Genomic DNA, 23859 nt, shown 5'->3' on the forward strand with positions numbered 1-23859 from the left:
TGTCCTCTCTGCCTTCCTCTCGGTCTGATGAATGCCACACTTTAGACCAAGAGGAATGCAGAGAGGACAGTGACACCTAGTGGCTACAGCAGGAGAAACCTGACGGGGGTAAAGGTAAATCCATCACTGCAGTCGTGCTGATCTGTAGGTCTGGGAGGCAGAGCCAGAGGAGCATAAAAGGCAGCCCAGGGGAGGATGCATTAAATCCGGGCCCCTCCTACCAACTGAGCAAGGAGGTAAGTGGGTGATAGGAATGTAGGAAGTGGGCCCCTTAAAAGTTTCACAGAGGGCCCCATAAGGCATAGTTACACACCTGCCACTGTACATGCAATTTCCTAAGGAAGAGGTAGAGAAGAGAAGGACAGTACAATTTCCATAGTACTTTAACTCAATAGTGATCAAACATGAAAATGATTACATTTTTTCTTGAGTAGGGCCTGCTTGGAATGACGAGCACCTAAAAGCATCAGATTATATCTCTCCTGTCATTTGCTTAACCCCAACGGATCCCCCATCACTAAACCCCATCCTGTTGTCTAACCAATACCTACCCCAATAACTAACTCCCTTCCCCCATATGCTGCCTCACCCTAACACTAACCTACTTCAGTAATGTTAACTTCTACACTGACACCCAACCCTAATCACCACCCTACATTATTCCATTCCTGATGCCTAACCCTAACATCCCCACTTGATGGTAACCTTTTCTTGACAATTATCATTAACCTTCTAACTCTTACCAATATATTAATCTCCTTCTACCTGGTCCCCTACTTCATGCCCTGCTCATTGGCAAGTGCTACAACCAACACTCCAGACAATAGCTTTAAGAATGAACAACTTTAATGAACGTGTAGTTTTTCTTTAAACTTAGTAGTAGCAGTAGGGTATTGTACCGTGTTAGCCGTCAGTAAAAGCAAGACGTTTTAAATTGTATCATCCTGATTTAAAACTTCTTCTCTAAACTTAATAAGAGTTTGAGCAGTGCAAATGGACTCTAAGAAAGGTCCCATAGCTAGACATAACTCTTAATAATCTTTGTGTGGATACTATAAATCAAGGTATTGCTATGAGTGTGCAAGATCATTATGCTGTACTTTGAATATGCAGTATTTTTCACAGTTTATATTTATAGTTTCTGAACATATTCAATACTATGACATACGGCATAAAGAAACGTTCACAAGCTCATAATTAAATCACAGTTACTCATAAGCTTGCACTGCTTTAAATTCGGAAGTTTATGCAAGGGTAATTAAAATTCTTTCAGCCACCCGCTAAAACAGCTGTTTGAAAAAAAAAGTTTTGTTTTTTTTTTTTTGCCCTGAACAATTGCAATTTTAGAATAAAATGTTAAGTAGCTTCATAATCATCCCATTTGTTAGAATTTATTTTACTCTTGAGAAAGCAACAGTTATCTTCTTGCACTGATAAATTCATTTTGAATAAAATTATGACAGAAGATTATTTTGTTTCCTAACTTTAATATTGGATTACACTAACTATTTTCATTTAGAACCATGGGGTGTATGTAATGATTTGCTTTAAGCAGAATTACATGTATAAAGTCTTACACACGATAAGTACAGTGTAATGCATTTCATGGGACAGCTCGGTGGCATAGTGATTAGCACACTCGTCTTGCAGCACTGGGTAGCCAGTTCAAATATCTGCCAGGGCACTATCTGCACAGAGTTTGCATCTTTTTCTGTGTCTGTGTGGGTTTCCTCTGGGCACTCTGGTTTTCTCCCACACCCCAAAAATATGCAGATAAGTTAAATGGCTTTCCCCTAAAATTGGCCCGATACTATGATACACACTACACGATACATACACAGACATATGACTATGGTAGGGATTAGATTGTGAGCCCCCTCTGAGGGACACTTAAGCAGTGGCGTACCTAGGGTATTTGACACCCGGTGCTGGATATCCACAGACACCCCCCCCCCCCCCAAAAAAAAGTTATGGCTGTCTAATACGTCTATAGTAGGGATTAGATTGACTCCTATGAGGGGAATTGACTATGTACTCGTATAGCTCTGTGGAAGATGTCAGTGCTATCTAGATACATAGTTACATAGTTACATAGTTATTTTGGTTGAAAAAAGACATACGTCCATCGAGTTCAACCAGTATAAAGTACAACACCAGCCTGCTCCCTCACATATCCCTGTTGATCCAGAGGAAGGCGAAAAAACCCTTACAAGGCATGGTCCAATTAGCCCCTAAAGGGAAAAATTCCTTCCCGACTCCAGATGGCAATCAGATAAAATCCCTGGATCAACATCTTTAGGCATTACCTAGCAATTGTAGCCATGGATGTCTTTCAATGCAAGGAAAGCATCTAAGCCCCCTTTAAATGCAGGTATAGAGTTTGCCATAACGACTTCCTGTGGCAATGCATTCCACATCTTAATCACTCTAACTGTAAAGAACCCTTTCCTAAATAAATGGCTAAAACTTTTTTCCTCCATGCGCAGATCATGTCCTCTAGTCCTTTGAGAAGGCCTAGGGACAAAAAGCCTATATTATGCCCTACCATAATATAATATGGTAGGGCATTAGACTATGACTATGGTAGGATTAGATTGTGAACTCCTCTGAGGACAGTCAGTGACATGACTATGTACTCTGTAAAGTGCTGCAGGAGATGTCAGTGCTATATAAATCCACAATGGGTATTATTCATGAAGGAGCTGTCGGTAAGGAGAATCAATGCGGGAAAACACCGCTGCCGGTATTTTAGACTTCTGGGTGGGCATTCATAAAAATGTATCCAGGTGCGATAGCAGTGCAGAGATTCCCCGAACTAAGCTGGCGATAGGCAGGCGGAGACACGGAAGCTGCCGAGTTGATACATTTCTCCGTGTTCCGCTCTATTGCAGCTACCTGGGAGGTCTGTGTCTCCATTCACTTTACATTAGTATCGCCACATGAGAGGGAGCAGTATTTCCCGTCCACATACCGCTTGCGTAATTCCTTATGAATCACCATTTTTTTACATTTGTTCCGATAATCACCGCACAAGGCGGTGATTTATCGCTCTGCTCGGTAGTGTCAGTTTTTTATGCGGAAAGAGGCTTTATGAATGCCGAACTTGCTGAGTGTTCGGTAAAGTCAGCTGTTTTAAGCATTTCCGCATGCGGAAATGCTTTATGAATGATAGCCATTATCTCAGGACATTAGCTATTGGTATGGTAGGGATTAGAGTGTGAGCTTCTTGGACTGTCTCCAGGACATTAGACATTGGGAGCTCCTCTGACTGTCTCCAGTCGAGACAGTGCCTGTTGACTGAGACTCCCCTTTTGCCTCTTGCCCTGCCCACTCTGTCTGTGTTGAGGGAAATGGTGGAAAAGCGTCAGGTTGTAAGGGAAATGGTGAAATAACGGCAGAATGGTGGTACTTGGTGGCGCGTTCACACAGGCAGCAGCACACAGATTCCGTGGCTTGCCGTGAGTGACAGTGCTCACACATGAGGCCAAGAGGGAGTGTGAGTGTGTGTGACATTACCACCACTGAGTACCACTGTTGCTGCCGCTATTCCACACTGTCCTAGGTGGCAAGGCCAGGCATCCACTCCTCCACTCACTGCTTCCAGCGGCGGCCCCCAGCATACAACACAGGAAAAGGCTGGGCTTTAACTGTGTCATGAACCGATGTGACAGAGGCGGGGGTCTGAGCAATGCCAATAATGCAGGTGGAGAAGATACTGTGCTGGCTGTGGTAGGCTGTAGCTCAGCCTCAGGCAGCAGCTGCATAATTTATTGACTTCTGTCGGCAGTCCAGACTCCAGCCAGAAAGCCCCAAAAAAAAGGACACCCCAAATTTTAGATGGACAGGGGGCAGAGTCAGCAGCATACTTTTAAGGAGAGCTGTGGGTGGGTCTAAACTGGCACCATTATTCATTTTTTAGTATTTAAATAGTGCTGTCATCTTCCACAGTGCCTTACAGTCATGTCACTATCCTCAGAGGAGCTCACAATCACTGCCAGCATGCAAATAGTTCAGTGGGGGATGCTTAATCATTTGTTTAGTTTAGAAACAATTTACGCTGGATTCACAGTCTGTGGCTCAGCATATCCTGTCAGATCATCCAGAGGAGGTGCAGCTCATAAATATTACCTGAACTCCTGGTTACTACAAGTCTCAGCATGCGCTGACAGGACTTGCTGGCCCATGTTTCCAGAGGTGTATAAGTATTTGCCTCTAAAGGGTTAAGCCATAGAAAACCACGTGGCAGGAGGAGACCTGAGTGATTAGTAACACAGAGGGGGTCAGACTCAGAGAGATATCTGCAGATCAGCAGACCTCCTTCCATGCATGTTTCCTGCCTGTGTTGTCTATCAGCAGCCCCCACCCTTTCACACCACAGCAAGCTGATAATAATGCTAGTCTCACAGACAAGCTGTCCTGGAGGGGCTTTGCAAATACAACGTGCAGTGCCCTGGGGAAAATCATCTCTCCTGCTCTCTCTCTCCCCCTAGGACGTAACTCACACAGTGATACCAGCTGGGGAGAACAAGGAGCCTCACTAAGCTGCAGAACTCTCAGTCCCTGGGATTTTTCTACTCTTCTCCCCTCAGTCTTGCCCTAAAGTCCATCTACAGAGCTGTATACACAGCACAGCAACTCACACACCACGCTGCTCTCTCACTCCCCTGCACGCTGATGCTGCTTCCTGGTCAGATGTGTGTGGGCGGCTCCCTCAGCTGCCTCTCTGTTTTCATTGGAGGGAGAGAAGAGCAAGCACCCAAGCCTATCACTGATTGGAGGGAGGAACAAAGGAGGTGTGGAGGCTTAATTGATTTCTCCTGCTCAGCTACACGGGGATCAGCCAGTGCCACCGCGGATTGCACGGTTTGGCAACCCTGATAGAATTAATGTACTGGGCTGGCCTTTCTGACACCCCCCTTGGCATGTGACACCCGGTGCGCCACGCCCCCTGCACCCAATTAACGGTACGCCACTGCACTTAAGTAACAAGACAATATACTCTGTACAGTGCTGCGGAAGATGTAAGCGTTAAATAAATACTAAATAATAATAATGTAATGCATTGCATTCTGCTCTACTCATCGAGTGGTAAAACCTTACGTATGTAATTCTGCTTAATGCAGTTTATTGTATATGCCCTCATATTTTATGCATGGTAACATAACTAGTTAAACTGTCATAATTGATCATGCCCAGTGTATATCAGATATACAGCTTGACTTGAAGTCTGCTCAGCCAAACAGGTCAATATATTTGGCTTTAGTAGCTGTAAGAAAGATAGCAAGCTAGTAGCAGACATTGGTTTGTCATTAAGCATGTTTAACTGTAATTAAAAATATGTATAGTAATATTATAATAATAAGTAATATATATCTATATGAATGTACATTTTCAATTATCCTTTGGCAGCACATTTGGACAACAGCACCAACAAGCCTGTACAGTCAGCTGGTTCTTATAGAAAAGACAAAAAAGACACAGAGAGACCGGGAGCCCGATCTGGTGTATTATCCAAGGGGCACCAGAAAAGGTGTAATACTTGAGGTGATATACTCACAATATACTGGTTGCTAAGCAGCAACCAGGCGTTTCGCATGTGAGGAAGTACCGTCCCCACTCGGCCTTGCTTCTAGTGCTCTAGTAGGTCGCAACTCCAGAAAAAGACAGGACACCGGGAATGATTCCAGGAGTCCTTTCCCCTGGATTAGGGGTTCAAAAACTGGGATAAAGGGAGTTAGGAGGCGCCCGGGCAAGTAGTCTGTATCTTAAGACTTGTACTTCAGATATAATAGAGTACTGGTTAGTGTACCTTGAGGAAGTCACACTCACACGTAGGGTAGTTGCAATAAGAAAATTCTTCAGGCTTTATTTACTGTGGCACAATTTGACCTTGCCCGGGTGCCTCCTAACTCCCTGTACAGTCAGCTGGAAGGCCCTTCAAGGAATGCTACAAAAAAATAGTTAATCTCAGTGTGTGTGTGTGTGTGTGTGTGTGTGCGCGTGCGCGCGTGCGCTTGCTTTGGCTTCAGCATCTCAGTCTCTCCTGTATCCTGCTCCACTGTGGTGCAACTATCCTTTCTCTATCCCGACACAGTCAGCACATGACGTCACTCTACCATAATTATACACCGACATCACATGTCACAGGCTAGAGGAGAAAGGACGGTTGTGCTAGGTTGAAATGAGAATGATGAGAGAGCTAGGTGAAGACATTTCCTGACACTAAAAATAAATAAAAAATAGATAAATAAATGATACAGCATGCTTCATAGCACATTGCTCTTTAAGCTGATTCTGCTCTGCAGAGATCCTACTTCAGTCCAAATGCAGTCACCATAGTACTTCAGTCCAAATGCCAAATATTATCCCCCCTGATTGCTGCCTCATCTTTTCATGGACTACAAACACCTCCACCTCTTCTTCCTCTTTTTGTGTAAGTATGGAGACATATGGTGGAGTATAAGCCATCATGGGCGTCTGCAGCATAGGGCAAGATAGGGCCAAACAAACCCAGAAGCCAGCAGCTACAGCACTGGGCCATTGCCATGGCACCGGAACCGCTTACTTTAGTCACGCTTGCGGGCTGCAGCTGCCTCCCCCCCCCCCCGTATCTGCCCCTCAGATCTGCAGATCAGAGCGGGACTTAAAGAGCAGAGTGGCGGACAGTAACTTCAGATGCGGAAGTGACGTCACTCGTCATTTCCTGAATTTGAAGTAATTTGCAGCTTTGCAATGTTACTGTGCGCTGATCTGCCCTCCGGTCCCTCTCTGATCTGAAGGTCTAATACTAGCAAGGGAGACACCTTGGGACCTATACTGGGGACATCCTGGCATCTATACTGGGGACGTCCTGGCATCTATACTGGGGACACTTTTGCACCTATGCTGGGGACAAATAAATGGATACTTGTACCCCAGAAAATATAATTAGGCAGCTTGTCAAAATAAATAAGGCAAAGAAAAATTAACAATTCAATTGGTTGGTGTGAGGTAACACGGAAAAGCGGCCGCAAGTGCTCAGAGTGAGGCGGCTGTTTCCGCGTCCAACATGGTGGCACAACGCGAAGAAACCGCCGCATGCCGCATGGGCAGAGCGGTGGAGTCCGCGTTGGATGCAGCGGATTGCGCGCATAGCAATACTACTGACATTGTGGTTGGACGCGGGGAAGCCGCCGCTTGCTTGGAGAGCGGGGCGGCGGCCCCCGCGCCCGAATCAGCGGATACATTGCAAGACATGTCTGGTGTGGCTGGGACTGCTAGTCCACACAGGTTCAGAAGGACGCGTGCGCGCGCTGAGAGGCAGAGTTTATATGACAGCCAGAGAAGAGTCAGCTGACCAAGCGGGTCAGCTGACATTTTCACCACCTTCCATTGGTCCAGCACTTAGGGGTGGCGCTGGTGAGCGCTATAGTATATATACTGGGTGCTGGTCATTCATCTGGCGTCTGGCGTTGCGATCACTACGTGGTAGCACTCAGACCTTGTCTGTATCTCTGTTCTAGCATAGTTTCCAAAGGTGTTGATGATCAAGGAACTCGCACCTTAGCATTAGGAATATTGAACTGTATTATTTGTTATGACCTTCTGCCTGCCTGACTATTCCTCTGAACTCTGATTCTGTACCTTGCTATTTCTGATATCCTGTTGCCAAACTCTGCTCGTTCCTGGACTCTGTATTTGCCTCCTGATTCTGTACCTTGCTATTCTGATACTCCGTTGCCAAACCCTGCCTGTTTATTGGATTCCATATCTGTCTCCTGAATCTGTACCTTATCTGTCTGTGTGTTATCGACCTGGCTTGCCCGACCTCGAGAACTGGCCTTACTGTTAGAGGCAGTTCCCAGACCTGTTAGTGACACCCTCTCACTGGTGTCACTTACGCTCTGTCCTTCCTACTCTCAGCCTAGCTCCTCCCCCGGGAGAGTCTAGGCCTTGGGAAGGAACTTACTTCTGTGCAGTACTCAAAGTATACTGTTGCATCTAACACTCACTGGTTACCTCAGGTGTCCAGAGGTTAGTAGATATATCTGATTATCGGTGATACTGCAGATCACCAATAATCGGGTATATTCTGTATTCTCGGTGATACTGCAGTTCACCGGTAATCAGACCCTCTCTGTGTTACACCAATCGTTACAGTTGGACATGATTTTGCGATAGAGTCCCGAGCAGATTAGATTACTCTAAAATTAATGGAAAGATGAATGTGTATATAGCTTGCTTAATCCTTGGGTTGTCCTCCCAGTAAATGTTCTTAATTTACTGAGAAATTTACCCAGGGGGGATTCTTAATCTATATAGTGATTGGGTTCCATGCTTTATACACATGCCTTTAGTATACCAAAATGAAAAACAAGCAGACCTGTTACTATTACCACCAATAAATAGCTACCCATTCTGATATTGTGAAGATAAAACAGGCCTCATGAGCGGATACTCTGTAGATCCCCTGTTCCATACCAATGGTACAGTCTTTTACAGTAATTCTGCTTCTTCTGTATTTATTGTATTATATGGAACAGTGGCATATCTAGAAATTGTGGAGACCCATAGCAAAAATGTGATGTGGCTTCCAGACCTAGGCATACATGGAACCTTTCCTTGTCCTATAGATATGTATGGACATAGTAACATGTACTCCACTGCAACCCACTTGAAAGATAAAGTTATAGGGTGGAGGAACACAAAGTAAAAAAGGCACTGAGGATGTTAAAGACCACCTGGGTCCCCTCTACGTGAGGGCCTATAGCATTTGATATTACTGCTATGGCTGTTGCTATCCCACTTTGTATGAAACAACTTTAACATATGGTGATGTTATTAGATGTTCTTTGCCGTAATATATTGAAAATAGAATGGATATTTCTTGCACAGACAGTTTAATATATATTTGAGTAAAAAGAACAGTGAGTTAAAGCTTATACCTCCATGCTCTGGGAATATGGGTCCTTTGGGTCACAGAGGGAAGTAGATATTCGGTGGTTGCCGGGGAAACAGCGCTGACTCATATTCTGGGGCACTGGAAAGGTCTGACGAATAATTGTTAACCTTCCAATCGACCTTCTGACCAGATCCTGTACATCCAAGTCATTTATCTCCTGTCAAAATGGAAAGAAAAAAATAATAATAGAAAAATCAGTGTTTTACACTAGCATCACAACAAATGGAAAAGCAGAGCTAAGTATCCCTAACATCCCTCTGAAGGAATCAAATACTGCATATGTAATATGCGTGGCTAAGCTTGTGTGCTCTCTCCCAGAGACTTCTATTGACATAAAGATTTAAAATCGCCTCTTGGGATTAACCCTCATCAGGCTACATCTTTTTTTTCCTTTTGCTATTTCAAGTGTTTGCGCGTAAATAAAAATAGGTCAATTGCATCAGGGAAGATACTGAAATATTAAGCTACTATAAAAAATGAAGTGAAGTCTGACATGCAGATACCTGCATGAAAATGCACTCCAAGCGCATAAAATGGAACAAAAACTGTTTACATATATTACAAGCTGTGTCCTCATTATGAACTGAGACAAAATGAAATGCATATTACAGTAACAAATTACATCCAAGGACTTACAAGGTAAAACAATTATCCAGAACAGTGTGTTAACTGTTGATAGAGAGAAGGATGAATTCATCATAGGCAAATCTTTAATGGCCATTTCTAAATTAATTCCATTCTACTTGCAGTCTTTTAGAACCATATATATTAGGCAAGCCATTAATAGAGGAATAATTACATTCTAATATTACCCCAGAGTAATACAATTATATTTTCATTGTTGCTTTTGTCCGAATAATTTTTGCTTTTCTTTGTTTTCTCTGTAGAGCTTGAAAGAGAACATGTGTAGAACATCATGTAGGGGTCATAAAGATAGGGATGCAAAATTAAAATGTACGGTATGTAAAATTCCTCTTGCCTTTTCTTAGACAGTGTTACAATAATTTTCATCTTACAAGAAAGGACTTGGGAGACAGAGAAAAAATTACTCTGTAATGAGCTGGGCAGCAAACATATTGGCACTATATAAACAGGTAAAACATAATACATTACTTGTTTCTTAAACTTCTTGACATGTGTGTTGTGGCATTTAAATGCATCCTAAACATAATGTAAGTAAAGCTTTTTTTACTTTACAGACCTGAAAAAGCAGTAGGTTTGAAAGGGTGACTTAAAATGAACATCCGGACTAAAAATCTACTCAGCAGAACTGAAAAGGCTTGGTGTTTCTTTAACAGTTTCACAGCATCAGAACTTTGTTTTTCTTACCAACGCATAATTTTTTAGCTGCATTTTTAGCTAAGCTCCACCCATCAAAGAAAACCAGGCTATTTTCCCCTGATGCTGTGCAAAGCATGATGGGATTCCCTATGTTGTTATTCATGTTGCCTAGCAACTGGGAGGGGTGATCAGCACACAAGACAGTTGGAACTGTGTCTCATGCTCCCTGTCACCTCCTTTCAACCAAAAAGATGGCTGCCCTCATGAAATCAAACATTTGCCTGTTCTTTTAAAGCAGGGTGGGTAAGAGATTATATTACCTACCTATTTTAATTAACACGTTTGTTTAGGCTGAAGTTCCTCTTTAAGGACACAACAGTAGAAAAAAAAAAAGAACAAATGTTATCTTGTAGCCTGAAAGGTTTCGGACAAATCTCTAGTATTCCCTCTTTAAATACAGGAAAAAAAACTTAAACCCAAAGCTCATATGACATACACATATACAGGTGAAGATACCATGTTTACGCTAGCAAGATGTTGGCAGACTGACAGCCAGTGGATGTTGCTCGAGCAAAAACACACCACTAAGTAAATAACTAGTGTTCAACAGGGAAAATAAATTTGAGTTGGGCCGTCTAACATTCTATGGTTGCGGTTCTCAGATTTGTCTCCCTTGGGAACAGCTAATGAGTGCTAGTTTTGCATCCTCCCCAAGCATGCTATACATAATAATTCATATGCTACTGCAAGACCTGCCAAGGACATCCACAGTATGAGAGGTGTAAGCAGAGGAGGTGAACAGGTGAACAGTTTGTTAATGATTACTAGTAGCAGTAGGGTATTGTACCGTGTTAGCCATCAGTAAAAGCAAGAAGTTATAAATCAGGATGATACCATTTATTGGCTAACTAAAAATGAATAAAAATAAGCAAGCTTTCGGCCTTGCAGCCTTCGTCTGGCTTATATCCTGTTAGTTTGCAGGCTGGTGGTACAGACAGCTTTATACGTGCAACATCAAAAGGGAAAACAGATATTTTTTTCAATCATAAATACATGTCATTAAGATGCCTTAATTCAAACAGACCATCTAAATGGGGTTAGAGGTTGTTAGCTGAGATAAGGATCCTTGTTTACTCGATGCTCACAGACCTGGGATTAGGATTGACCCAGAGGTATTGTAAATTCTTAGTTCACAAGTTCAACTAGAATGGCTGAGAAAGTTCAAATATCATCAGCCTCATACCAATATAAAAAGTTGTTGTCTTTATTCAAATCCTTCTCTACAGCTTTGAACCGATTTATACATTTTGTTTCTGCTATTAATCGATCATTTGACGTTTTAAAGCCACCCTTCAGGGCAGTGACACGAAGATCATCCATGCTGTGTCCGTTGGACCGAAAGTGTGTAGCAACTGGGAGCCCAGATTTGGTATCATTAATAGTGTGCCTGTGTCCATTCATACGTTTGCGCAGTGTTTGTCCAGTTTCTCCCACTATTGTTCAAAGCATACTTAGAAGTGATCATATATAGAAGTGATTATTACCAGCATAGCATCATTGAAGAGCTAATACTCTATTTGAGGGAGGGCCCCCAGTGGGCCCCTCTGACCCAAGGGCCCTTATGTGGTTGCAACCAATGTAACCCCTATTGCTATCCCACTGAGTCCTAGTATTGAATCCCACAAATTATACTATGTGCATGTTTGTATATTCTTTCTGTACTTGGTTCAGATTTGTCCGGGTACTCAGGGGAAAAAATAGGCATATTTGTGTTAATTGTGTGCAGTTTCAATACCATTCATTGGCTCAGTTATGCATCTGTTTCTCTTAACATATCCAGTTTATTCATATTACATCATTTTTTTCAGTTAATTGATCAAAGGTTCAATTTTTGCTTATTATTTTGTAATTATTGCGGTGTGAAACAATTGTATGGTAAAATATGTTACCTAATTAGATATCCTATAACCTAGGTTATATTAACATGTGGTATGTGTACTTGTGGGGGTACTTGGAAGTTCAGTGGCATAGTTAAGAAGGTATGGTCCCTAGCGTGAATTTATCACTGGGTCCCTCAAACACTCCATAGGCAACTGATATGAAGCACAAATACCCACCAAGAACAGCTGCAGTTTAAGCTAGGGAGGAAAACCGTTTGTTAATGAGTACCAAGCACATATAGAGGTGATCATCACCAGGATAACAACAATAAAGCGCTAAGCTGGAAGTTTAAGGAGGGACCTGGATGAGCCCCTTTGATCCAGAGGCCCTAGTGCAATCACGACCTCTGTACCCCCTATTTGCTACTCCACTGCTTGAGATGGTTCAAATCACCCCCCCCCCCCCAGAACAGTGCCTCCTCAAGCAACCAAGGGCCGGCCAGTGCAGTGGTAAGTTGGAACTTGCTTATAAATTGGCAGCACCACGACTGCTCAATTCTAAGCCCCGTCCCCAGGAAGTTCACTCATATCAGCCTGAGCCCACTATCCTGGCTAGATTGGAATCAGACCTCTTACACTATTGGCTAGCTGCAGGAGATCAGACCCCCCCCAGGCAGCACCTCCCAGATTCCTCTCACACGTGGTGTAACTGCATGGACTGAGGACATCACTGCACTGAAACAATCACATTAGGTATCATAGCAAAAGACAGCTCAGCTACCAGTGTCTCTGTATGGCCTGAACTCCTGACCCTACAGAGACTAAAAGTGTGCTTATCCTGGCTGGGCATGTCTCCATCCCCCCTCCCTCTTTGATAAAGATGGAGTAGAGAGGGCTGATGAAGCATAAGTGAGAAGAGGGCTGCAGCCTGGACGCGATTTGCTAGCTGCTACCAGAAGTTAGTAAACCGATACCCTAATGCGACTCCCCAGCCAGGTACCTAGGAACAGCAGGAATCTTCTCTGAAAGCCAGAAGCAGGTAGCTTCGATAGGTACACACACACACAGACACACACACGCTCATTCTACACAGACACTACACACACACACACACACACACACACACACACATTCTACATACATACACACACACACACACACACACACACACACACACACACACACACACACACACACACACACACACACACACACACACACACACACACACACACATGCACTACATACAAACATACTCACTACAAATACACACACTCTATATACACACATGCTACATGCACAGACTTAAAGGCTCTTTTCAAAGACTAATGAAATGTCTGTAAGGGCCCGTTTCCACTAGCCTCATTGTCGCGGTGCAATGTGATCATCGCAGCGCACTGCATGCAACCCGGTCATCATACGATGCAGCTCAGTAATGTACTGCTATGGGAATTGGATGTGTGCTATGGAAAAGTGCAGCATGCTATCCATAATTTGACCCGCATTGCACCACAAAGGTAAATTTGCATCAATGGAAACTACTCCATTGACTTGTATTGAAAACAGTGTGATGCGATAATCGCATCACACCGTGGCTAGTGGAAACGGTCTCTAAGGGAGGGACCACACTTGCATCAACATTGGGCATTTAGTGCATATTTTAAACATCACCCACCATAGACTGTACCTGCTGTCAGTTTATGGTAATCATACATGTTGTACAATGTTATGCATTGGGGTGTTTTAAACACAAATTGAGGGGAGATTAGTGTTAGGCAGAGGAGAGGGGAGGATAGTGTTCGGTAGAGATGGCTCGAACCTCCGATTTTCGGTTTGCGAACCTCGAACTCGAACTTCTGAAAAAGTTCGCAAACCTGTGAACTTTTCGAACTGCAATAGACTTCAATGGGCAGGTGAACTTGAAGAACTACAAACACTGTTTCTGGCCACAAAAGTGATGGAAAAGTTGTTTCAAGGGGTCTTACACCTGGAGGGGGGCATAACAGAGTGGGATACATGCCAAAAGTCCCAGGGAAAATTACGGGTTTGACGCACAGCAGGGTTATAATCCCTAAAAGGCAAAAAATCCCATTGCATTGCTAAATTGGAGGCCTAAAGTGCTTGAAAACATCTTGCGTGTGTATACATGGATCAGCAGTTAGTGTAAGTAGTGTACTGCTTCACACTGAGAGACCAAACTCACTGTGTAATGCACTGCAAACAGCTGTTTGTGTGGTGATGGCCATGCTGGACTGGTGCGCACAATGGTGAGAGTGCAGGCAATGGTGGTTTTCAAGCCCATATGGTCGGGCTGAGGTAGCTCAATGACAGATCAACTGTCCACAATGAAGCCACAACCTTATTATCTTGGGTCAGGTGTGCCCCCCAAACACACTCATATAGCCGGTCATTGCTTCATTGTGATACGCAAGCCCCTTCACTATGGCAAGGTAACGATCACGAAGGGGAATTGACACATGTACATGCCTTTTGTTTTGTTGTTGCAGCTGAAGTGCAGCCAGAAAAATTAGGCATGTACACGCACCAGAAAAATGATTATTATGTTTGGTAGCAGCCGAAGCCATACAAATTCAGAAATCCACCTGGAGTCCTGGTGGACCCTGTTGGTGGTGGTGGAGAAAGCAGTCAAGCAGCCTGCAGGCAGAGATGCTGTGTGGGGACTGACTTAGTCTTGGAGAAGGCAGCAGGCAGCAGCCGGCAGGCAGAGATGCTGTGTGTAGGGACTGACTTAGTCTTCAGGCAGGCAGTAGCCCTCCAGGATCCATGCCTCATTCATTTTGATAAAGGTGAGGTACTGAACACTTTTTTGACCTGACTGCTGGTGGTATAATACAATGTTATACAAGTGCAGTGAAAAGGTATGCACTGACTGCTGCTATAATACAAATGTGCAGTCACACAGATGCATTGAAAAGGTATGCAGTGACTGCTGGTATACAATGTGCAGTCACACAGGTGCAGTGAAAGGGTATGCAGTGACTGCTGGTGGTATATTACAATTTGCGGTTACAGAGGTGCCGTGAAAAGGTATGCACTGACTGCTCCTATAATGCAATTGTTCAGTCACACAGGTGCAGGGAAAGGGTATGCACTGATTGCTGATATAACACAATTGTGCAGTCACACAGGTGCAGGGAAAATGTATGCAGTGACTGCTGCTATAATACAATTGTGCAGTCACACAGGTGCAGGGAAAAGGTATGCTGTGACTGCTGCTATAATGCAATTGTGCAGTCACACAGGTGCAGGAAAAAGGTATGCACTGACTGCTGCTGTAATACAATTGTGCAGTCACACAGGTGCAGGGAAAAGTTATGCAGTGACTGCTGCTATAATACTGTACAATTGTGCAGTCACACAGGTGCAGGGAAAAGGTATGCAGTGACTGCTGCTATAATACAATTGTGCAGTCACACAGGTGCAGGGAAAAGGTTTGCACTGACTGCTGCTGTAATACAATTGTGCAGTCACACAGGTGCAGGAAAAAGGTATGCAGTGACTGCTGCTATAATACAATTGTGCAGTCACACAGGTGCAGGGAAAAGGTATGCACTGACTGGTGGTGGTATTGTATAATACAAAGCGCAGTGACACAGAGGCAGTGAAAGGTATGCACTGAATGTACTGGGCCTGGCACAGTAAAGCAATTAGCAAGGGCCAGCTGCGACAGACAGGGCTGTATATGGCAGAGGAGAGAGGAGGTTAGTGTTAGGCAGAGGAAAGGGGAGATTAGTATAAGAGCTAGTTTACACTAACAGGGAGCTTGCTGATTGCCGTATGTTAGCAAATCTCTAGTACAATATAATCCTATGAGGGTGATCCCACTGCAGCATTGCAATGCTGCATGCAGCATAATATATTATGAGCAATTGCACATGAAGGAATTCTGCAAAATCGCAGATTCCTTAAAAAAATGCTTTGCAAAAGTGCAATAGATTGTGATTTGAAGTGTGAATGAAGCCTGTTTCCACTAGAGTGAATCTGCATTAGTTTCCTGCATGCAGATTCGCATAGACAATACAAGTGAATTGGACTGTTTCCACTTGTCAGGATTTCTGAGCGTTTTTCTGTGCAGAAAAAATCTGCACGGTAGAGTACTCAGAAAAATTCGCACACCGTCTTGCGGTGTGTGATTCGCATACAATGTATTAAATAGGAAATTCGCAAGCATTTTCGTATGCAAATTTTTACGAATTTACGTACGTATGCGAATTTGAGGGCGTTTTTGCATAAAATGAATGTAAAAGCACACAGCCACTGACATGGTTAAATTCACATACTCATTAACATATGCGAAAACTCCCGCAAATTCACGGTAACATTCGCGGTAAAATTCGCATCCGCATGTGAATTCGTTTTGTGTTTTCCGCGACTAATTCGCACTGCACAAGTGGAAACAGGCCCTTAGGTAGGGTCCAGGTAAAAGGCTAGTGTGAGGAGAGGAAAGGTTTGTGTGTTAGAAGCCATAGAAATTTAAAAGGCATTAAAAAAAAATTAAAAGGCAGACTGGGTGGACAGGCAGGCAGCGTGGCTGCATTATAGAGGAGGGGGCACATGCTTCAAAAGGAAGGGGCACATGCGCTCAAATGTGGTTTGGTGTGGCTAATGGTGCTTTCATTTTGTATTTTATACCCAAACCAAAAACATACCCACCCGCTGTAAAACCCTAAAATATATATGTATGTTTGTGTGTGTGTGTGTGTGTGTACATGGGGCTGCCGTGACATAAAGGGGCCTCTAGGATTTGTTTTCCCTCCAGGCCAAAAGGTCCAGGTCCCCCCCCCTGCTTTTAAGTCACAAGCAAGCAAAACATACTTAAAAAAAAATGACAGTACCTTTTCACCTACTTTTTGGTTTATTTTCAATTGCAGAGTGCTGAAAACGTATTTTAAACTGAAGATAAAAAATTATCTCAATGGATAAAACTTTGAAGAAAAAGTGTATTGAATAAGGGCCTTAGCCTATTACACTGAATATTAGGATAAAAAAAAAAGAAAAATCATGAAACAAATAAGACTCAATGGGCTTGATTCACTAAACCGTGATAACGCATATCACAGCGTTTGCGCGCGATCGTGAGTTTGCACTTGCAATTGCGCGTTTTTGTGCACAAATGATATTGTTTTTGTGCGCAAGTTCGCATTTGCGCGCAAAAACAATATCATTTGCGTGAGAAAATTCCCGTTTGCGCAATTGCACGTGCAAGTTCGCGACCGTGGCAAACGTGAAAAAGCGAGCAAAAATGGCTGTGATATGAGTTATCATGGTTTAGTGAATCAAGCTCATTAAGTGCTGTATATTATATAATTAAAGGCATAAAGGAATATTTGAAAAACATTTATACTCAAAAATTAAGGTCTCCATAAAAATATATAAATGCGCAAGGGGTTCTTGAAATGATACTTTTCACAGTTGGAGGGACTCCCCAAAACACCATCTTTCATGAAGGGTATAGGCTGTAATGATGTCAACAAACACTGCCTTAGTGGACAGCTGTATTCTGGGAACATAAACTCTGTGTTGCATACATTACTGTAGCAAATATTAACTCATAGCTTGAATATAACTTCTAGATATTTATCCAAGGGAGTTATTTTTTTGTAAAAGATGCATTTTTTCTCTGTGTATTTGACATAACAACATGATCCCCCTAATTATCTCTTGTATTCCTTGTACTGTGCTATGTATTCAAGCTGGGTTCAATGAAAGATTCAATGAATTGATAGAAAAGGCTTGTTATAGATCAATGGATTCATTAAGCTCAAAGCAAAGAATTTGACAGTCATGCTGGCATATTTATTGAATTGTTGTTTATTGAGTTGATGTTGAGGAACACTACTATATCATTTCAGCTGTCTTTCATGTTTGGCAACATCTCTTCTTCAATAAGCTCAATCAATCGTTAGGACTTTTCCAGACTTTCTGCAACATACTGGGTGTAATATATTTACTTAGAATGTGATGTGCAGTATCTCCACGTCAAATCATTTAAAAACAGTGCAAGTTAAAAAGGGCACGGCTATTTAGCGGTTATAGCGGGCACTGGAGTTATACTATAGCTAAAGTCTCATTTTCTTTTATGATGATGATCAAACTATGGAAATTGGGGAGTTCAGTGAGTGAATACATTGAAGGCTGGTGTGTATTAAAAGATAGTTAGAGGGGTGTGACTATGACAAGTAAGCAGTTCAAAGTCAGCAGAAAGTGGGTGACTACAGTAAAGAAGCAAATCAATGGGTAGGATTGTTTTTTCAGAGAGCATATGAAGTCAGAGCGCAAGTTCAGAGGAGTAGTGAGTGCTGGCTGGCAGTGAATAGAGTGAAGGCAGTGTGTCCCAATAATATAATGATGATTATATTTATTTCCAGTAATATTAAATAATAAAGTACCAATACTTCCAAACAAATACTACTATGGCAGGGCTTTCTGCCCTGTGTAATGTCCCAGTACAGCACTTTGCTAGCAGAGTACGGATTCACCCTTACTGCTGGAATGTTATATAGAAATAAAGCACCAGAATTGTTTGGAAACATAGACATTTTCACTTTAATAAAGAGTCTTCAGTAAAGAGAATCGAAATAATTATGATCAAATTGCTCAGGCCCTCTCCCTCTGTGCTGATTCTCCCACAGATCAGTCTTCCTTCACTTACAGTCCCAGCCATCAGAAGAGTGGAAGGGCTAATAAGGCACTCTGTCTTGACCTTCCACCCCACAGATGTACTGCTCCTGCCTACCCTTAGGCCTAGCTCTGAAATTTCCCTAGATTTTAAGTCTGAGATTTAATTTCACTGCCCACTGTCTCCCAATTTCCAGCCACAACATTGGTACATAGGACTCTGGGGGTGTGGTATCATTATATCCAACCTAAAGATACTGCTGACCCAACCAACATAATATTCGGACATTCTTATATATGTAGTGATCTGTATAAACAGGCCCAAATAAACTTGGTAATGTAGTGCAAGTGGTGCAAAGTTGTTATTTGGCCGCCAAAAATGATGGTGCACTAAATTCTGTGTACCTGCAATGCTTTTGACAATAGTGTTTTGATGGGATTGAGGAGACAACAGCCAGCTATGTTGTGCGAGTCCAGCCTTCCAGAATATGAGAAGCAATATACACTAAAATTACAGGACTAGGATAGGATAGGATTTCAATGCTGGTGGAGTGGAGCAAGGTAGGATAATAGCACTGTGTGCAGTTTGTAGATGGAAGAGGGACATGTCAAATTGAGAGGGCTAATTGAAGAGAAGTTGGTAAAGACAGCTGTACTTTCTAGTTGTGAACTCAGATATGCCCCAGGTGTGGAGATGGCCCGAACGGTTCGACTAGTGTTGGGCGAACAGTGTTCGCCACTGTTCGGGTTCTGCAGAACATCACCCTGTTCGGGTGATGTTCGCGTTCGGCCGAACACCTGGTGGTGTTCGGCCAAACTGTTCGGGTTCGCCCGAACGGCTCATTGCCTGGCCGAACAGGGCCCCTGTTCGGCACGAACAGGGCCCTGTTCGCCCGAATACTGGCCCCCTATGGGGTCGCAGGCATAAGGGGGGAGCATGCCCCGATCGCGGGGGGGGGTCGGAAATTCCCCCCACCCCCTCCGCTAGCGCTCCCCCCTCTGCCCGCTTCCCCATTCAAAAGTTAGGAAGTGAAACTGTACCTGTGCGGCCGGTAGTGGGTGACTGGCAGTGGGCGGCACTATGGAGAGACTGAGGAGGAGGAGGAGTCCGGAGAGTGACGCGTTGAGGGAGGCCGGGCAGTGGGCGGATCAGCAGTAGTACGGTACTACTGCTGATCCGCCCACTGCCCGGCCTCCCTCAACGCGTCACTCTCCGGACTCCTCCTCCTCCTCAGTCTCTCCATAGTGCCGCCCACTGCCAGTCACCCACTACCGGCCGCACAGGTACAGTTTCACTTCCTAACTTTTGAATGGGGAAGCGGGCAGAGGGGGGAGCGCTAGCGGAGGGGGTGGGGGGAATTTCCGACCCCCCCCGCGATCGGGGCATGCTCCCCCCTTATGCCTGCGACCCCATAGGGCCCCCAAAAGCGGGATGTTCGGGGAGTTCGGGGTTCGGCCCGAACATGCCGAACATTGCGGCCATGTTCGGCGAACTTTCCCGAACCCGAACATCCAGGTGTTCGCCCAACACTAGGTTCGACCACGAACTTATTCACGCGAACATCGCTATTTCGCATTTGCATCGAAACGCGAACTTTATGGCGAGTTCCACCCTCCTCTATACTACATCATTAGGCTCAACTTTGACCTTCGACATCACAGTCAGCAGACACATGGTAGCCAATCAGGCTACACTCCCTCCTGGAGCCCCCACCCCCTTATATAAGGCAGCTGCATCGGCCATTTTCCTCACTTGGTGTGGCTGCAGTAATTAGAGAAAGGAAAGTTTGCTGCAGAGACATAGGAAAAGCTTAGTTAGGCAAAAGTGAGGCTTGTTAGCCTGCTCCTTGCTGATACTTATTGCTAACAAGCACCCTCAACAGCTCTTTTGAGAGCTAATGTTGTTCTTGGGATCTGTTTGTGTGTGTGTGTGTGTGTGTGTGTGTGTGTGTGTGTGTGTGTGTGTGTGTGTGTGTGTGTGTGTGTGTGTGTGTGTGTCTTACTGACACTTGCATATACAGCCCTGTCAGTTAGTCACAGCTGGCCCTTAACAATTCCTGTGCAAGGCCCAGCACATTCAGTGACTACCTTTTTACTGCACGTGTGTGACAGCTGCACATTTGTAATACCAGTCCGACAGTGCATACCTGTTCATGGTAACTGTGTGTGTGACAGGCAGCTGCATGTTGTATTGATAAAAGGTCAATGCATACCTGTTCAGTGCACCTGCGTGACAGCACGCAGTGTTATATTATATAGCAGTCGCTGCATACCTGTTAACTTTACCTGTGTGTGTGACAGCTGCACATTTGTAATACTCGTCACTGCATACCTGTTCACGGTACCTGTGTGTGACAGCTGCACATTTGTAATACTAGTCCCTGCATACCTGTTCACGGTACCTGTGTGTGTGTGACAGCTGCACATTTGTAATACTAGTCACTGCATACCTGTTCATGGTACCTGTGTGTGTGACAGCTGCACATTTGTAATACTAGTCACTGCATACCTGTTCACAGTACCTGTGTGTGTGTGACAGCTGCACATTTGTAATACTAGTCACTGCATACCTGTTCACAGTACCTGTGTGTATGACAGCTGCACATTTGTAATACTAGTCACTGCATACCTGTTCACAGTACCTGTGTGTATGACAGCTGCACATTGTATTGATACCAGTCACTGCATACCTGTTCGGTGCACCTGCGTGACAGCATGCAGTGTTATATACCAGTCACTGCATAACTGTTCACTTTACCTGTGTGTCTGACAGCTGCACATTTGTAATACCAGTCACTGCATACCTTTCACTGCACCTGTGTGACAGCTGCACATTGTATTAGTCAAGTCAGTGCATACCTTTCACTTTATCCCCCCCAATATGGACAAAACAAAGGCAGAGGCCGACCCAGAGGCAGGCCACCTGGCAGGTCTGTTCGAGGTCATGCTGACGTGATTTTGTGTGACCCTGGACCAAAGTACATTGCTCAGAAGAAGGCACGTGTCATCAACTCCCAAGATTGTCAGGACGTAGTTGACTATTTAACACAGAACACCTCATCTTCCGCAACCACCAACACTACTACTAGCACCACATCTGTTCCATTTGACACTTCGCAGGAGTTATTTGGTGGGGAATTAACTGATTCTCAGCCACTATTGTTACAACAAAATGAAGGCGCTAAGAAAGTAACACCACTTCATATGTCTGAGTTAGGTGTCACTATGGACGTAAGGTGTGAGGATGATGATGAAGTACCTGCTGTTGGTGCAGTTCTGGAGGTGTCTGATTCAAGAAGTGAAGCTTTGGAGGGTGATTATGATGATGATGATACTGCCATGGATGCCACATGGGATCCTAATAGACAAAATGACCGGGGGAACAGTTCAGAGGGGAAGTCAGAGAGGAGTAGGAGGACACAAGTTGCTGAAAGAAGCAGGGGGAGCTCGTTTGTCAGAAACAGCAAGTGGCAGTGTCCAGCGACATGTATCGCCACCTATGGACATCCAGCCAACATGCCCTTCAACATCAGCTGCTGACGCCACCATAGTGCCATCACCCCAGGGGGGCTCCGCGGTGTGGACATTTTTTTGTGTGTCTGCCTCAGATATGAACAATGCCATCTGTACTCTCTGCCAGCAAAAATTGAGCCGTGGAAAGGCCCAGACCCGCGTAGGGACAACTGCCTTACGAAGGCACATGTCGAAAAAGCACAAACGACAATGGGAAGACCACCTGAGCAAAAGCAGCACACAAAAGCAAAGCCACCCTCCTTATCCTCTTCCTCCTTCAGGTGCATTATCTTCAGCAGCTTTCTCCCTTGCACCTCCACAGCCACCCTCCTGCACTCCGCCTCTCACCTTGAGCGTTCCCCTGCTCCTCTGCCCACAGCAGCAGCCAGGTGTCTGTGATGGAAATCTTTAAGTGGAAGAAGCCAATTTCTGCCAGTCACCCCCTTGCCCAGCGTCTGACAACTGGCTTGGCGGAACTGTTAGCTCGCCAGCTGTTACCATACCAGCTGGTTGACTCTAAGGCCTTCTGGAAATTTGTGGTGATTGGGATACCGCAGTGGAAGATACCAGGCCGCAATTATTTCTCAAAAAAGGCAATACCCAAACTGTACCATAAAGTTGAAAGGCAAGTGGTGTCATCTCTGGCACACAGCGTTGGGCCAAGGGTCCATCTGACCATGGATGCCTGGTCTGCAAATCACGGTCAGGGCAGGTACATTACTTACATGGCCCATTGGGTCAACCTGGTGACCGCTGACAAGCAGGGAGTACGTGGCTGTGCAGCGGACCTAGTTGTGACACCTCCACGGCTTGCAGGCAGGTTTACTGCCACCTCCTCTCCTTCTCCTCCTACTCCTCCTGCTACATCCTCTTTGCTGTCATCCTCCTCCTCCTCCTTGGCTGAGTGGCAGTGCTACTCTACTGGTGCTGCGATCTCCTCTCCAGCTACACAGCCCCAGCTCCACAGGGCCTATGCTGCATGCCAGGACATGTCTTGCCTCAAAGCCGAGAGTCACACTGGAGCAGCTCTCCTGGCTGCTCTTAACAAACAGGTGGATCAGTGGCTGACCCCACACCAACTGGAGATTGTCAACTTGGTGTGTGACAACAGCAGCAATCTAATTTCGGCTTTGAGTTTGGGAAAGTTGACACATGTACCCTGCATGGCACATGGGCTGAAACTAGTAATTCAAAGATTTGTGTCTAAGGACCCAGGATTAGAGGACATCCTGAAGTAGTCCAGGAAGGTGTGTGGGCATTTCAGGTGGTCGTACACAGCCATGGCATGCTTGGCTGATTTTCAGCGGAGAAACAACTTTCCGGTGAGGCGCTTGATTTGCGACAGCCTGACTCGCTGGAATTCGACACTCCTGATGTTCAACCGCTTGCTACAATGGGAGAAAGCCATCAACGACTATCTGAACAGCTACAGTCAAAGGTCAGGCTCTGGGGAGCTGGACATTTTCTTGCCAAAGCACTGGACACTCATGCGTAATGCCTGCAGGCTCATGCATCTGTTTGAGGAGGTGAACAACCTGGTGAGTCGCAGTGAAGGCGCCATCAGCGACTTGATTCCATATGCTTTCTTCCTGGAGCGTGCCGTGC

General features: G+C 44.6%; 1 protein-coding gene across 2 annotated transcripts in view; it reads right to left on the bottom strand.

Moving 5' to 3' along the window:
* Positions 1-23859, bottom strand: part of GRID2 (glutamate ionotropic receptor delta type subunit 2) — a 724654-nt gene that overhangs the window by 509545 nt on the left and 191250 nt on the right. For both annotated transcript variants that reach the window (XM_068270973.1, XM_068270982.1), the window contains exon 4: positions 8925-9098. In XM_068270973.1, coding sequence (XP_068127074.1) covers positions 8925-9098 — 174 coding nt within the window. The remainder of the gene's footprint in view (positions 1-8924; positions 9099-23859) is intronic.

Source organism: Hyperolius riggenbachi, chromosome 1 (genome assembly GCF_040937935.1).
Source record: "Hyperolius riggenbachi isolate aHypRig1 chromosome 1, aHypRig1.pri, whole genome shotgun sequence".
Taxonomy (NCBI): Eukaryota; Metazoa; Chordata; class Amphibia; order Anura; family Hyperoliidae; genus Hyperolius; species Hyperolius riggenbachi.